Source organism: Ranitomeya variabilis, chromosome 4, assembly GCF_051348905.1.
Source record: "Ranitomeya variabilis isolate aRanVar5 chromosome 4, aRanVar5.hap1, whole genome shotgun sequence".
Taxonomy (NCBI): domain Eukaryota; kingdom Metazoa; phylum Chordata; class Amphibia; order Anura; family Dendrobatidae; genus Ranitomeya; species Ranitomeya variabilis.
This window is the reverse complement of record NC_135235.1, coordinates 441,375,267-441,391,059: the sequence shown is the minus strand read 5'-3', so window position 1 is coordinate 441,391,059 and position 15,793 is coordinate 441,375,267. Positions and strand designations below refer to the sequence as shown.

At 40.4% G+C, this 15,793-nt stretch overlaps 1 protein-coding gene across 2 annotated transcripts in view; it reads left to right on the top strand.

Annotated features, from left to right (window-relative positions):
- Positions 1-15,793, top strand: part of TBC1D16 (TBC1 domain family member 16) — a 79,746-nt gene that overhangs the window by 48,821 nt on the left and 15,132 nt on the right. For both annotated transcript variants that reach the window (XM_077251478.1, XM_077251477.1), the window contains 5 exons: positions 1,069-1,216; positions 4,308-4,472; positions 10,793-10,941; positions 11,506-11,640; positions 15,586-15,772. In XM_077251478.1, coding sequence (XP_077107593.1) covers positions 1,069-1,216; positions 4,308-4,472; positions 10,793-10,941; positions 11,506-11,640; positions 15,586-15,772 — 784 coding nt within the window. The remainder of the gene's footprint in view (positions 1-1,068; positions 1,217-4,307; positions 4,473-10,792; positions 10,942-11,505; positions 11,641-15,585; positions 15,773-15,793) is intronic.

Here is a 15,793-nt window from a genome sequence, read left to right as displayed (position 1 = left end):
TATTGCCCATACAGTGGGGTTGGGGACCCAGATTTGCATAGGGGTCCACAGGGGGATTCCCCTGTTACCCTATGGGCCGGTCTGAGCCTGTGTGTATAGACTTAGTTTATGGGACAATCTATTTAACGCATTTCTACAACTCTTAATGATTATATACGTCCCTGATATGATAATGCACTTGTGAGTGTCCTCCAATGGCAGAGGTTTGTAATAGGCTGGGAAAGGGTAGAAGCTGTTGGGTTAAAGGCGTTGTGTACCTCTTGGGGCAATTTTTTTTCCTTAATGAATTGCATGTACTTTTGTAAAAAAAAATTAAAAAAAATGCATTTGTGATTGGGTTATATTCAAATGTTTGTTTGCCTTCTATTGCCTCTGTGTTGCACTATTGCTGCCTGCAGAATGGGTTTTCTGAGAATCTGCCGAGACCTCATTCAGATGGTCTGACGGAAGAGTTTCTGGCTCTTTTATCAGTCTGTTTCTGAGCTCCACTCTGCTGATTTATGACCACAAACAACATCAAAGTTGAATGTGGCAGTAAACTGGGCAAAATTTATAGTGATACCCAATTGCAAATATAATTTCTAGCCCTAATCAGTGCATTTCATTAAAATATGAGGCCCAAAAGATGGACAACCCCTTTAAGGTGTAAAGGTTAGAAGTTTCATATGTGGTACAATATTAATTAACTTCAGAAGGCAGAGACCCAGCCATAACATGGCTTTAAAGCAATGATGGTTTTATAGCGTAATTGTCAGGAATGGGAACGTGTCTTCATTGAATACAGATTTTACCTCAGATTTGAGAAGTTTGATAATGACTGATCAATTCTGACAGAGAAAGACGCAGATTTCTCTGATAATATATATTATAAAGTTGCTTATAGTCATGTGTCCTATTGATTTATGAAATAAAAAAAATTGATTTATGAAATAAAAAAATTAGAACGCCCACAGATGTTTGAAGGGTAGATATGTTGTAACACTACTAATTTGCATCCTGCACTCTTATATACCTCCCCATGAGACTTTAGTTTTCATTTTTCTTTTTTTTTTTTTTTTTTTTTTTCAGTGATGAAGCTGGTACTAGTGGACAATTGGTGATAGCCAGCAGGGAAAGTCAGTACAAAGTATTTCATTTCCATCATGGAGGACTGGGCAAGTTATCGGAAGTTTTCCAACAATGGAAATACTGCCGTGAGCCTCAACTCAAGGAGAAGGTGAGAAGACTATACACTGATGCCCTCTGAGCGCTGTCCGTGGCTTGTATTGCTACTTTATCATCAATGTTTTTGGTTAAATAAAAACCTGCCTCTGGACACACAAGCCCGTAAAATACCACGGCACAGCCCTATCCATAGGCTATAATGGGTATGTGTTGTATCGGTGAAAATCTCAGATAGAATTCATCCGTGTTTTAGTGAGGCCTTTACATGCTTGAGAGTCTTAGGCTATTCACTAACTCTCCTTTTGAATCTGAAAATCCCATTTTCGCTACTATCTCAGTATGGAATGTTTAGCATTCACTGGTGTTTATTATAAATAATAGGTGTTTTTTTTTATATTAAAGTAATTTCACCTGAACCTACCAATTTCGGCAAGCCTTAGCCATGTATGATGGTGTCCTTTTTCTGCCCAACCACAGTGTCCAATTTCACAAGAAAGATAATTATAAAGCAGGACTTTTCTAACTAACTGTATTAGGACAAGACATCTTATTGTTCTTCAACTTGGTCATTGCTCTTTCACCTAAAGACCACAGGCTCTGTGAATGTATACTACCTGCAAGATACAGAACTCCTAAAAAAAACTAGAGTACCGAACCCCTTGAATAAAAGAACCTCTTAAACTTTCTCCCTCTATAAAGCCTTGCTGTTCTCCACTCAGGCATCAGACCCTCTAAATAAATGGACTCCAGACCAGACACCAAAATAAAGTGACTCGTGACATCCTAAGTGAATAACGACCTAGACCAGTCTTTGTAAATAACGACCTGACTCCTACACTTAAACACAGCAGCTCACACTCACCCTCGGCTGCTCTTCTCTTTGGCTTCAGGCATTTGACCATATGTAAGCTGGTTCTTACAGATGTTGAGCTACGGACCTCTTTTCCGCATCAGGTGTATGAGAATTTCCTTAATATTCACCTATCTGAGCCTCCACAGTCCAATCCTTTGATTAACCTTGGAAAGGAGGGAGAACACTGGCACTATAAATCGCATAACTTCTTACATTACACAGTTGACTATTGCCAATAAAGTCCAGCTGAACTCCTTGTAGGTCTTTGACTGCTGTCACTTATCAGTGCAGAAGTCATGTTGTCCATTTACAGCGAGTACTTTGCTTCTTATTGTTACGATCCCTGGATAGACCCAGCGAAGATTTCTGTAACGTAAGCCGAAAGTAGTGATGGAAGAGAGCAGACTTGTCTCACCCCATGCAAGATGGGAAAGGAGCCCATCTTCCATCTCTTCACCAGCATCTGATGTCTAATATGGTAACATGAAAAGTACAGTTCTTCCATTTCCATCCTGCATAGTGCCTTGGCCATAAAGTCATAAGCAACACGTTGAGATACTTGTGCTTGGTCAACACTGAGCAGGTTCTCCAGCACACAGTGGCCCTTCATATATGGACCATATAGTGGTTTGGACCATATAGTGGTTTACACCATTGCTGTCATCAGAGACAAGATGGCCTGTAACCTGTTAGCCTGTACATTACACTTAAACAAGAGGGTGTTTGTGCCTCTAGTCAATGAAAGGGGTACTTTTCCAAGATCCACCATTTATTTGAATGGCTCCAAAAGTTCTGTGAAGATGAGACTTCAAAATTCTGTAAATGAAGTACTGTTGAGAGGTCATCACTACCCCAAAGTACTGCTCAGTCCAAAGGATTTAGTAGAGGATAATAGCTCCCTATCCATCAAGCAGCGTGTATTGCCGATCGACCTGCATAATTGATGATTGTACCAGGCAGCAAGCTATCAGATACCTCAGGAAGTTATGTCACTCTAGGGGTATGTGCACACATTGAGTATTTGGATGCATACATCTCTGCACCATTTCTGTATCTCTTGGCAGGAAATCCGCAGCATCAAAAATACGCATTTTTTGCATGTGGTTTTTGGACCGAAATGAATGCTATAGAGATATATAGATAGGCAGATGGCTGCACAACCCTGCAACATATTATACAATTGCACCCTGTGAAGCTTATTGGACAGCTTTATATGTAAATGAATGAAATAAACGATGTGGGGTCCCCCCATTTTTTGTAACCAGCAAAGGTAAAGCTGAGAGCTGATGTTATCAGGCTGGGAAGGTCCACGGTTATTGGGCCCTTCCCAGCCTAAAAATACAAGCTCGCAGTCGCCCCAGAAGTGGTGCATCATGTTAGATGCACCAATTCTGGCCTTTTGCCTTGGGTCTTCTCAATAGCCCTGGTGCAGTGGAAATTAGGGTTGATGTCAGCTGTGACTTGTGCAAAAACCCAGCTGACATCAAGCTCTGCTGTTAGTAATGGAGAGGTGTCTATCAGACACCCGCATTACTAACCTAGTAATAAAAAGGAAAAACACACACAAAAAAAATACTTGAATGAAATGAAATAAACACTCCCCTCCACTTTCCCTCCTTCAGCACTTTTTATTTAAAAAAAAAAGTCCCTACCCAGGACCGCAGTAGTCCACTGAATTCAAGGTATTACAGCTTGAGCAGGAACATCTGAAGATCCGTGACATTATGCACTCTTCAAAGGAAGGCATGACCAGACCTCTCTAAAGAGTGTAGGTGTCCGCGATCCCCTGCTGTACTGTCTTTATAAACTCTCTCTTGCTTCCTCCCCTGCCCAGGAGCTGTGGTATGATCAGACCATGTTCCTGCACGGTCAGACACGGCCATTACACAGTACACAGCAGGGGCACATGTATAAGATTATCTCAGCACAGGAACATTTTATGTAACACATCCAATTGTGGAAATATTATTATTCTAAGATCTTCAGCCTGCTTCCTTCTGTCCCAAGGATATCTCAGGAGCTCCAGTGCTCCGTGGGCCACCTATGACAGCCTTAGGGTCCTGCATGTGGCCCCAGTCTAAGGAGTTTGAGACCCCTGGTCTACAGGGTTTTTATGACTATGAACGCTCACTATCTTTTATTGCCATTTTTATGACAATGGTGTCTGTAGGGCCCTCTGCCCCACTGTCGGTCATTCACTTTTTTAGGAATGAAAGCATTACTGAGAAGTGGTTGTTAGATATACATAGCTTTTCATTTAATCCTGAATTTCCTATTTCCTCCAAATCAGGTTACAGAGGAGAAGACCTGTCTACATTTCTCAATTCAAAGGCCAAGTGCCCTCTCCTCTGATTCTCATCCTGAAGAGGGTATTTACCAAAAACTGAACGTCTCTAGGTGGTTACAGCACCTCAATGAAGCTGGGCAGGTGGAAGAAGAATATAAACTACGGAAGGTAGGAAGAACGATCAGAAGCGATATTGGGTGCTTATGAAGGAGGACTAACAGTAAAGCATTATTCCCAACATTAGAAGTTCTCACCTATTCTTAGTCCATAAGGGATAACTTACTTATTGGTCAGCGTCTGACCGCTGGGACCCCCTGATCTGGTAAATGGGGATCTGAATTCCTCTGTCACAATGGAGCAAGCAATTTGGAGCCCCATTCTCAGGATCAGTGGGTGTTTCAAAAGTCGGGACTAGAGTTGAGCAAATTTTTTCAAAATTCGGTTGCGATTACGATTGGCGACGAATATTTGTTTTTTTGGTGAACATCAATGGGAGATGAAATGAATGAATATGTTGGGAATCGATCGCCCAGACATAAATTCGGCACAAATAGAGTACCAATACGCCAAATTCAGATTCGGCGACCGATTCTGAACATATAGCCAGGACCCCACTCATATTCATTTTGAAAAGTAATATTGAATGTTGTGACTAACCTTTTTAGGTTTAAAGTTAGGTTATATGTCGGGGCCCTAACTTTGCAAACTTGCACTCCAAGCCCGCTTCTTTTCCCAGCAAATAATGGCTGAATTATTAAGCCATCATCTGCCTGTAATAGCCGCGGGTGTATCAGTAATTTAAAATGTTCCAGGTGTCGGGAAATGGCTACACAAGCACATTTTTTTTTTCTTACAAATTTTCTAATTTTTCACCACTTCATTAGGAGAAAAAAAAAAAACTATTCATCTTTGGTATCTGCGTACTCTTACTGACCTGGAGATTCCTTTTGCCTGGTCAGTTTTACCTTATGGTAAATACAAAAAGCCAAAAACAACTGTTGTGGAATTGCACTTTGTTTGCCATTTTAACACACTTGGAATTTTTTTTTCACACTTTACAGAGCATCATATAATAAAATGAATGGTGTCATTCCAAAGTACAACTCGTCCTGCAAAAAAAAATAAGTCCTCGTTCGACTATGTGGACGGAAAAAGTTATGGCCCTTGGAAGAAAGGGTGGGAAAAATGGAAAATAACATGTTATGAACGGGTTAACCATGCTTTATCTCCTTTTTTTTTTTTTTTTTTCTTAATATGCACAGAAAGGCAAATTTAAAAATTCCTTTAACTGATGTGATAAATTCTGGATTATAATATAAATAAAATTCCATCTTGCTTGCCGAAGCTTCCTTCGGATAACGTTAACGTCATACCCCTTTTTATATTTTAGAAGACTGTGTTTTTCATGGAATGCGTCATCATGAAATTACCCGCGGTTTAATTGTAGTTTAAATGTGTTTTTTTTAATTTTTTTTAATATCTCAATCTGTTTTAACAACGAATACAAGACATTTTTCAATTTTCCTACTGGCAACGTGGACTATTCTAGTCACAACTCCTGGTACAGATTATTATATGAAAAGTACATTTAATGCATAAACCTGATTTAAACAATAAGTACATTTCTGATGATGATAACAGTTTTATCATTGTTTTTGTCATAATTAACTCTTGTTACTGACCCATGTCAGGTTGACTGTATTGAAGAACCTCTCATCAATGATTGAAACCACTTCTTCGCACACATTTCATCTTTAATAATTTATTGCACGGTTCTGAACTATCACTGTGTATATTCTTTGCATTTCCCTTGCATATACTTATACATGTTAATAAGATGAGTCTTTTTTTCACAGTTGAACGAGCCCATATTATACATTCAGAAGAGTCAAACGCAAATCTAATGAGCTTTCCCTTTATTAGGAGACATAATTATTTTGTCCACTAGGTGGCAGCACTGCCGTGTGCTGCCTTTTTTTGCACCACATGAGGTCGCTAGAGCACAGCAGCATTTTTTAACACCTTCTCCGACTTGTGAAAAAGGGAGAAGTGAGGAGAATGCGAAGTTGTTGGCTTTCCCCCATCCATTTTTCAAACCAGGAGAAGCTGTAGGTTTAAAAGTCAACCTCTGCGGTACTATACAGACTTGAAGGATTACTCGAGTTGTATCTTTAGTATAGTCACCCATAGGAAAATGTATACAGGGAGATAATCTAATTAAAGTCTTTATACCTCATTTATAAGATGTCCCCTTTCCATGTGATTGAGGTTAACATCTTGGTTCATGAGGGCCGACCCACCAATCCTGAGAACAGGGCCCTGTAGAGCCCCGAGTGGAGGTCGCACATGCACATCTCCGTTCTTTTCATTCTCTTTGGGATTGCCGGAAAATGTTGAACAATGTACTCGCTCTTTGGGACTGCCGGAGATGAGCGTGAACAGAACGGAGATGTGCATGTGCGACCTCCACTCCATTAAGGTGGCACTCTACAGGTCCTTCTTCTCTGGATTGGTTGAACCTCCAGAAATCGAGAAGTCAACTGTTCTCTTGTGCAACTGTTCTCTTGTGGATGGGTGATGACTACAGATGAGCGAATGGATTTGCAGGACCCTGGTCTAGCTGTCTTGTCCGTAGCCTCTGGCCGCCTGGTTGTTAGCCCTGTGGGCCACTTACTACCTACCACCATCTCCGGCGTTTCTTCTGCTTAGTAGACCCAGTGCAATATCATGTGTTCATCACACCACAATGGTCATGCCAGGTCTACAAATCGGAAAAGACATCAGGGATGTGAGCAGGTTCTCAGGACTCCCATCTAGCAGCCACAAAATACTGACGTGGCCACTGGATCAGGGTCCTGTATATAGATTCACTCATCTATAGTTATGACTAGGTACACACGCCTTTCTGACGCCACAAAACAATTTTTATTGGTTTCCCCAAACTAAAATACTTGTTAAATCTTTATGGATGCCCCAATTACAGTGCCAGGTCTGTGAGCCGAGAAGCACCTGAATTTTCCCCGAGTACTGCAGGAATTAAGCACAGTCATTGATAGACCATTATTTTTAATCTTTAAAGAGTCCATAATAACAGGGTCTGTACCACAGGACTGGCGTATAGCAAATGTGGTGCCAATATTCAAAAAGGGGACAAAAACTGAACTCGGAAATTATAGGCCAGTAAGTTTAACCTCTACTGTGGGTAAAATCCTGGAGGGCATTCTAAGGGATGCTATACTGGAGTATCTGAAGAGGAATAACCTCATGACCCAGTATCAGCACGGGTTTACTAGGGACCGTTCCTGTCAGACTAATCTGATCAATTTCTATGAGGAAGATAGTTCTGGACTGGACCAAGGGAGCCCAGTGGATGTAGTGTATATGGACTTTTCAAAAGCTTTTGATACAGTGCCACACAAAAGGTTGATACATAAAATGAGAATAATGGGGATAGGGGAAAATATGTGTAAGTGGGTTGAGAGCTGGCTCAGGGATAGGAAACAAAGGGTGGTTATTAATGGAGCACACTCGGACTGGGTTGCGGTTAGCAGTGGGGTACCACAGGGGTCAGTATTGGGCCCTCTTCTTTTTAACATATTTATTAATGACCTTGTAGGGGGCATACAGAGCAGAATTTCAATATTTGCAGATGACCCTAAACTCTGCAGGGTAATCAATACAGGAGGACAATTTTATATTACAGGATGATTTATGTAAACTAGAAGCTTGGGCTGATGGCAAATGAGCTTTAATGGGGATAAATGTAAGGTCATGCACTTGGGCAGAAGTAATAAGATTTATAACTATGTGCTTAATTCTAAAACTCTGGGCAAAACCATCAATGAAAAAGACCTGGGTGTATGGGTGGATGACAAACTCATATTCAGTGGCCAGTGTCAGGCAGCTGCTACAAAGGCAAATAAAATAATGGGATGCATTAAAAGAGGCATAGATGCTCATGAGGAGAACATAATTTTACCTCTATACAAGTCACTAGTTCGACCACACTAAGAATACTGTGCACAGTTCTGGTCTCCGGTGTATAAGAAAGACATAGCTGAACTAGAGCGGGTGCAGAGAAGAGCAACCAAAGTTATTAGAGGACTGGGGGGTCTGCAATACCAAGATAGGTTATTACACTTGGGGCTATTTAGTTTGGAAAAACGAAGACTAAGGGGAGATCTTATGTTAATGTATAAATATATGAGGGGACAGTACAAAGACCTTTCTGATGATCTTTTTAATCATAGACCTGAGACAGGGACAAGGGGGCATCCTCTACGTCTGGAGGAAAGAAGGTTTAAGCATAATAACAGACGCGGATTCTTTACTGTAAGAGCAGTGAGACTATGGAACTCTCTGCCGTATGATGTTGTAATGAGTGACTCATTACTTAAATTTAAGAGGGGACTGGATGCCTTTCTGGAAAAGTATAATGTTACAGGGTATATACACTAGTTTCCTTGATAGGGCGTTGATCCAGGGAACTAGTCTGATTGCCGTATGTGGAGTCGGGAAGGAATTTTTTCCCCATGGTGGAGCTTACGCTTTGCCACATGGTTTTTTTTTTACTTCCTCTGGATCAACATGTTAGGGCATGTTAGGTTAGGCTATGGGTTGAACTAGATGGACTTAAAAAAGTCTTCCTTCAACCTTAATAACTATGTAACATTGTAACTATGAATTTACCGTTATTGTGTGCTTTGGAAATCCCTTTTCTCTCAGAGTATATCATAGCTGTCTTGAGCACTGTCACAAAGAAAATAAAATAAAATGAACCCTAAAAGAATAGTTAGTTGTAGATATCTAGTAGAGAATAGCTTTATGGAATCTATGGCAGGAAGAATAAACATTAGGGGCAATATAATAAGGATTACTTTTTAGGGAGAGTTGAAGGTTTATAATAAAATAAATAAAAACGATAGGCTATTATCGTTTGTTTGTTTTTTTTTTGTTTTTTTTTAAAGTACATGAAATGTCTCACGTACCTGACATTACCAACTATTAAAATTGACACAACAAGATTCAGGGTTTTTGATTGACCTAAGAAACACAGTGAAATTGCTTAGAGGGTCTTTCACCAGCATGTTAAACTGGCCACGTCATGACCTAGTAGATGGCAAAGGTGACTTTTTATGTATGTTTTTTACTTTTGAATTTCTCCTCCACTTGGAAAATTTAGCTTATAAATTATGATAAGTCCAAGGGGGCATTAGAAGGGATTTTTCTCTGTGAGTGTGCACTTCACCTGTATGATGATGACCAATCGTAAGCAGGCAGCAACATACAAGTGCAAAAAAATATTAACCCCCGACAATAGCTTAGATCAGGTTTCTCCGTGTGAGACTTGTAGTGATTTCACTGATTTCACTACTGTGTGGTGTCCAAGTGCTGGGAGCAGAGCAAAGATGAGTGTGATTACAGGCACCTTTCATCTCACGGCAACGTGGGGGAGAGGGGAAACATCAGAGCTGTCAGCTCTGTGAGAGGAGAGCTGCAGACTTGTTTGTAATGAGACAAAGGTCTGCTGACCTCCCCCCCCCACACTGACTGCATTGATCTGAAAGTTGAAATAACTCATCTGTTATACTCCCGGTATTTTGTAATTACACACAGCTCTGCAATGAGATCAGTGAAAGCTGACTGTCTGTCATTATATGTCTCACACAGGGGAATACCTGTTCTAAGCTATTGTGGGGCATGTTTTTGTTTCCCAGTATGTTTTTCCTTGCTTATGATTGAGTAACATCTTACAAGGGAAGAAGTATATGCCCCCAGAGAAAATTATCTTGTAAATGCTCCCCCTTAGACTTGGCATAGATACTAACCTAAACTTTACAAGCTAATATCTCTGCAACGGAAAGGGGAAATTAAAATCTAAAAACAGCATTTTACTCGGCTCTTTGATTCTACTATTCCATAAAATGGCCAGTTTACCATGCTCAAACTGGTGAGAGGTTGTCTATGAAAAATATTGTATTATGGCTTACTTGCCCTCGTATGTACAGTATTATGAAACACCCCTATATACTGCACATTAATAAGGACAAGTTGGAGCCCGTCCTCATATTCCTGCACCTTGATATAGAACAGGCACTGCCCTAATCTAGGCTTTACTTGATGACTCGTTAATGAAGAAAAATACTGATCAATGAATCAGCTTTCTGCATATATCTGCCTTTAGTCAGCATCATTTATTTTAAATTGTCAGCAGATAATCGAAATTAAGTTGGTTTTTTTTGCCTCCCAAAATCTGGAGGATTGGTTTTTAGAGTGGGACTGTTCATGTGTCTTGTGTGCTGGTTACTTTTTCAGTATTTGACCCCAGGTGGTGGCATAAGTACGGTATGTATTCTAGCCATGTGAAATATGTAGCAGAAGGTAGACTGTATTGTAAGCTGTAATAATGCGGCATGTCAACTGAAAACAGTGGGTTCCAAAAATAAGTGCCATATTTATACCTCGCCATTTTATTTTCTTGCTTTTAGGTTATTTTCTTCGGTGGCATTGAATCCTCCCTTAGAGGAGAAGTGTGGCCATTTCTTTTTGGATATTACAATTGGGAATCGAGCTCGGAGGAACGTGAAGCTCTGCGGGTTCAGAGAAGAGAAGAGTACGCTCAGATTCAGAATAAAAGGTATAAAGACAAAGCGAAAAAAAAGCAGTGTTTTTGAATTGCATGAAAATGGCCGTTGTTTTACTATATATCAATAATTTAAAGGGAGTCATCAGATTTTTGCCACCTAATCTGAAAGCAGCATTATGTAGAGACAGAGACCCTGATTCCAGCGATGTGTCAGTAACTGGACTGCTTGCTTTAGTTGTGATAAAATCTCAACAGGAAATTTATGACTAGAGGTCTAGTAAACCTGCTGCCAGTCAGTCCAGCTTATTCATGAGCCCCCACCACTGAGAACACTGTACATAGACAGAAAGCTGCCAATCAGTGGTGTGGGCCGGGTTTTATAGAGCTCAGCATTCAGAGAACTGCTAGATCTGCAGCAGAGAAAAGAAGGATTTTATCAAAATGACGGCAAGAAGCCCAGTAAGTGATGCATACCTGGAATCAGTGTCTTTTCCCCTACTTCGTGCTTTTCTCAGATGAGGTAGGAAAGACCTGGTGACAGATTCCCTTTATAGCACATATGTATTGACCTTTTTTAGTTTTTGTTTTTTACTACATTTACATTTTCTCAATCAGATTGTCCATGAGCCCTGGTGCCCAGAAATCATTTTGGAGGAATGTTCAATTTACTGTGGACAAAGATGTTGTGAGAACAGATCGTAGCAATCAATTTTTTCGAGGGGAAGATAATCCCAACGTGGAGGCAATGAGGTAATTGTGAAATTTATTTATTTAAACCATGTACAATATTAGACTTTAAATCTGCACTTTACAGCATTTTATATTATTGTATAGTTTCTTGCAGCTGAAAACATCCCTTCAGTCTCTGTGGTAACCGATCTGTAAACTGCAGACCGCTTTTATCTGCCAGTAGTATGGAGTACTGTTTCATACTATCCTTTTAAGAACTCAAGTGGTAAGGCAGACTAGGCAAATTTAGGACAATACTAAGGAAACTGATTGGTGCATCTTGTGATGAACCAGCAAGCTGTCTCGTATACAGATCCATAACGCTCATATCCAGGAATGTGTGATGTTCTCACCGAGATTTCCTAGGCATAGGAGGCATGCAGGGGAAGATCCTCTGTGTCTTTTCTGCATGTTTTTCTATACAAATCACTCATAAAGGTGATCTAAGTGTCTCTGAAGAGGTTATTTGCATATAATACGACTGAGGACTAGAACTCTAGTGCCACCTATGGGAAGTAGAAATCCTAAATGTCAATACCGACCCTTTAAAGGGAACTTATCACGTGAAAAAAAGCTATTACCTGCAGATATGGGGTTAATCTGAAGGTTATTAACGTTCAGAGTTTGACCAGCACTCAGACCTATGCTGCCAGGGGGAAATTAACTTTATTCCACCCGGTAGTGTTCCGGTTTCAGTCACTGGGGTGGCGCTGGTGTGGTGAGCTTTGGCTGTAACCGCGCCCCTAGCACTGACTGACTGACAGCAGCTTATTATTGAGGTTGGTTGTCAGTTAGCACGGTTACAGCCACCGCTCACTATGCACAGGGCGGTGACTGATACCGCACCAGCGCCACCCCTGTGACTGATAAGTGACAGATTTCTTTTAACGGACCTTAGCACTTGACTTGGGATAAAAGCCAAACCAGAATCCATTTACAGTGTTTTTGGGGGTATTGCCCCTCATCAGTGCAAAGCATGAGGTCTGATTTGGCTGTATGAGAGACTTCTGACTGGCATCTAAGGGATATGACTGACATACCAGTGTGAAGAGGCTTATAAGCCGTGCACTGCTCCTCTGGGATATTATATATGTCAATCACCTTTTTAGAGAGCGAGAGAACTTTTAGCTCTAGTACCACTTATTGGAAGTAGCATTCCTAAGTCTTAGGCCGGCGTCACACTAGGTGTATGAAAATACGGTCCGTTTTTTACAGCCGTAATACGCAGTAATTGTCCCAAAACACTGTTCTGTATTCAATGCGAGGATGCTATTTTTACGCACAAATTTATCCGTGTCATCCGTATGGCTTTCGTACAGTTGCCGGCTTTTCCTATCTCCTTCACAAACCCGACAGGAATATGAGACATGGTTTACATACAGTAAACCATTTCATATCCCTTATTTTATTACATATTCCTGACTACTAATGTAAGAAGTGTCTGTGTGTTAAGGTTGGGGTTTTTAGCTATTAAATTAAAGGGTTAAATCCCGGAAAAAATTGGCGTGGGCTCCCGCTCAATTTTCTCCGCCAGAGTGGGAAAGCCAGTGACTGAGGGCAGATATTAATAGCCTAGAGAGGGTCCATGGTTATTGGCCCCCCCCCGGCTACAAACATCTGCCCCCAGCCACCCCAGAAAAGGCACATCTGTAAGATGCGTCTATTCTGGCACTTAGCCTCTCTCTTCCCACTCCTATGTAGCGGTGGGATATGGGGTAATTGTTATTGCCACTATTTTTTTTCATGTTTATTTGTGCTGCTTTCCTTTTTTTGATTATATATATATATATATATATATATATATATATATATATATATATATATATATATATATATATATATATATATATATATATATATATATATATATATATATAAGCAAAAAATTGGAACAGCACGACTCCTATACTTAGCTTCGGGTGCAATGCCCCCAGACCGGTCGTCTCCAGTAAATATATTCAAAAAAGCAGGCAGCACTCCATTTTCTTAAAGTATGCAGGATTAAAATCCTGCATACTTTAAGAAAATGGAGTGCTGCCTGCTTTTTTGAATATATATATATATATATATATATAAGTAATCTCTACCTACCTATTCTATGTGTACACATATATTCTACCCATTCTATTCTGTCAGTGTGATTTTACTGTACACCGCACTGAATTGCCGGCTTTTCTATAGAACACCGGTGCGTATTTCTCGCAGGTCACACTGCTGGTCCGTGTGTAGTCCGTAATTTTCTCGCCCCCATAGACTTTCATTGGCGGATTTTTTGCGCAATACACTGACAAACGCAGCATGCTGCGATTTTCTACACCCGTAACATACCGTATATTACGGATGCATAATATACGGCAGATAGGAGCTGCCCCATAGAGAATCATTGGGCCGTGTGCAATGTGTATTTTCTCGACGTATTTTCTGCGCTCATACGTCCGTAAAACTCGCTAGTGTGATGCCGGCCTAAGGCCTTGGACCCCAGTCAGAAACGACTCATACGGCCAAATCAGATATCATGCTTTGCAATGAGAAGGGGGTAACACTACGAAACAGTGTCTGAAAATTGAGATTCTGGTTTGGCTTTTACCCAAAATCATATGGAATGGCTATTTTAAAAGGATCGATATTGACTTGTAGGATTGCTACTTCCAATAGCTGGCACTAGATTTCAAGTCCTCTTCCTTTCTGAAGAGGCGAATTGTAGATTTCATTTCTTAGAGGAGCAGTGCATGGCTTATAAGGCTCCTTACACCAGCATGTCAGACATGTCTCCCCTCATAAGGACAAATGTTATAATTTGATCACAAAGTCTTCCTCAATTGACTTTCCAACTGAAATATTTATGTATTTATAGATGCTTGTTAATTATCTCAACACTTCTGTCAATCACTTTTTGAATGTAACCCTTTAATGGAAAGGGGATTTTTCATGTTTGCGCTTTTGTTTTGTTTTTGTGAGACAAGTAATTTTTAATGACTCCTTTTGTTTTACTATACAATGTACTTGAAATGGGAAAAAAATCCAAGAGTGATGGGCTCGACGATACAAAAAAAATGTTTGTTTTTTTTGGTAATTATTTAGTCTCTTCTAGGATTGCTTATACTATATACTGCCTATCACAGTTTTGCAGAATATAGAAAAGTCAAGACTGTGGCAGAGATTCACATAGCGACCAACATGGCTACCACGTTAACCATTCGTTTGCTTGTGAGAGCAAAAACATTATGTGCACGTCCACACGTTGAGTAATTTACCTCAGTATGTGTAAGCCAAAACCAGGAGTGGGACAATCAGAGGAAAAGTATAACAGAAACATGTCACCACTTCTGTATTTAGTGATTACTTTACCTCAATATATGTAAGCCAAGACCAGTAGTGGGTGATAACTACAGATTGGTGACGTGTTTCTAATAGACCTCGTTCACACTGTCAGTATTTGGTCAGTTTTTTTACCTCAGTATCTGTAAGCCAAGACCAGTAGTGGGTGATAACTACAGAGTGGTGACGTGTTTCTTTTAGACTTTTCCTCTGATTGTTCCTCTCATGATTTTGGCATACGAATACTGAGGTAAAAAACTGACTAAATACTGAATGTGTGTGCCTGGCCTTAGTTGTTAAACTGCAGCAATTTTCTCCCTCTAAAACTCATCCCGTCCTGCAAAAAGTTAAAAAATGTGTCTTGTGGTGCAAGACACAAAGGTTCATGTTTTGGCGTAAATTGCAGCAGAATTCAATTGCATTTATTATAGAAAATCATCAAAACTTTTTTTTTTTTTGCTATGTTGGGTACCGCAGATGCTAACAATGCTCTATAGTAATAACTGAACCTGTGGTAACGGTTCTCTGTAATGTGCTGTACAGTTATTCTGATGAGCGGTATACTTATTGTATAGATTAGGTGTGCTTGCCATTTTCGGTTTCCCTGTGCCTTCCATTCTAATGGCCGCATCCGTTGTCCTTCTCTAGGAGGATCCTCTTGAATTACGCTGTATACTGCCCCGGAGTGGGCTATTCACAAGGAATGTCGGACCTTGTCGCCCCGCTGCTGACAGAGGTTCTTGACGAGTCTGACACATTCTGGTGCTTTGTTGGCCTTATGCAGAACACTATCTTTATCAGCTCACCGTGTGACGAGGACATGGAGAAGCAATTAGTGAGTTCCTCCCGACTTCTA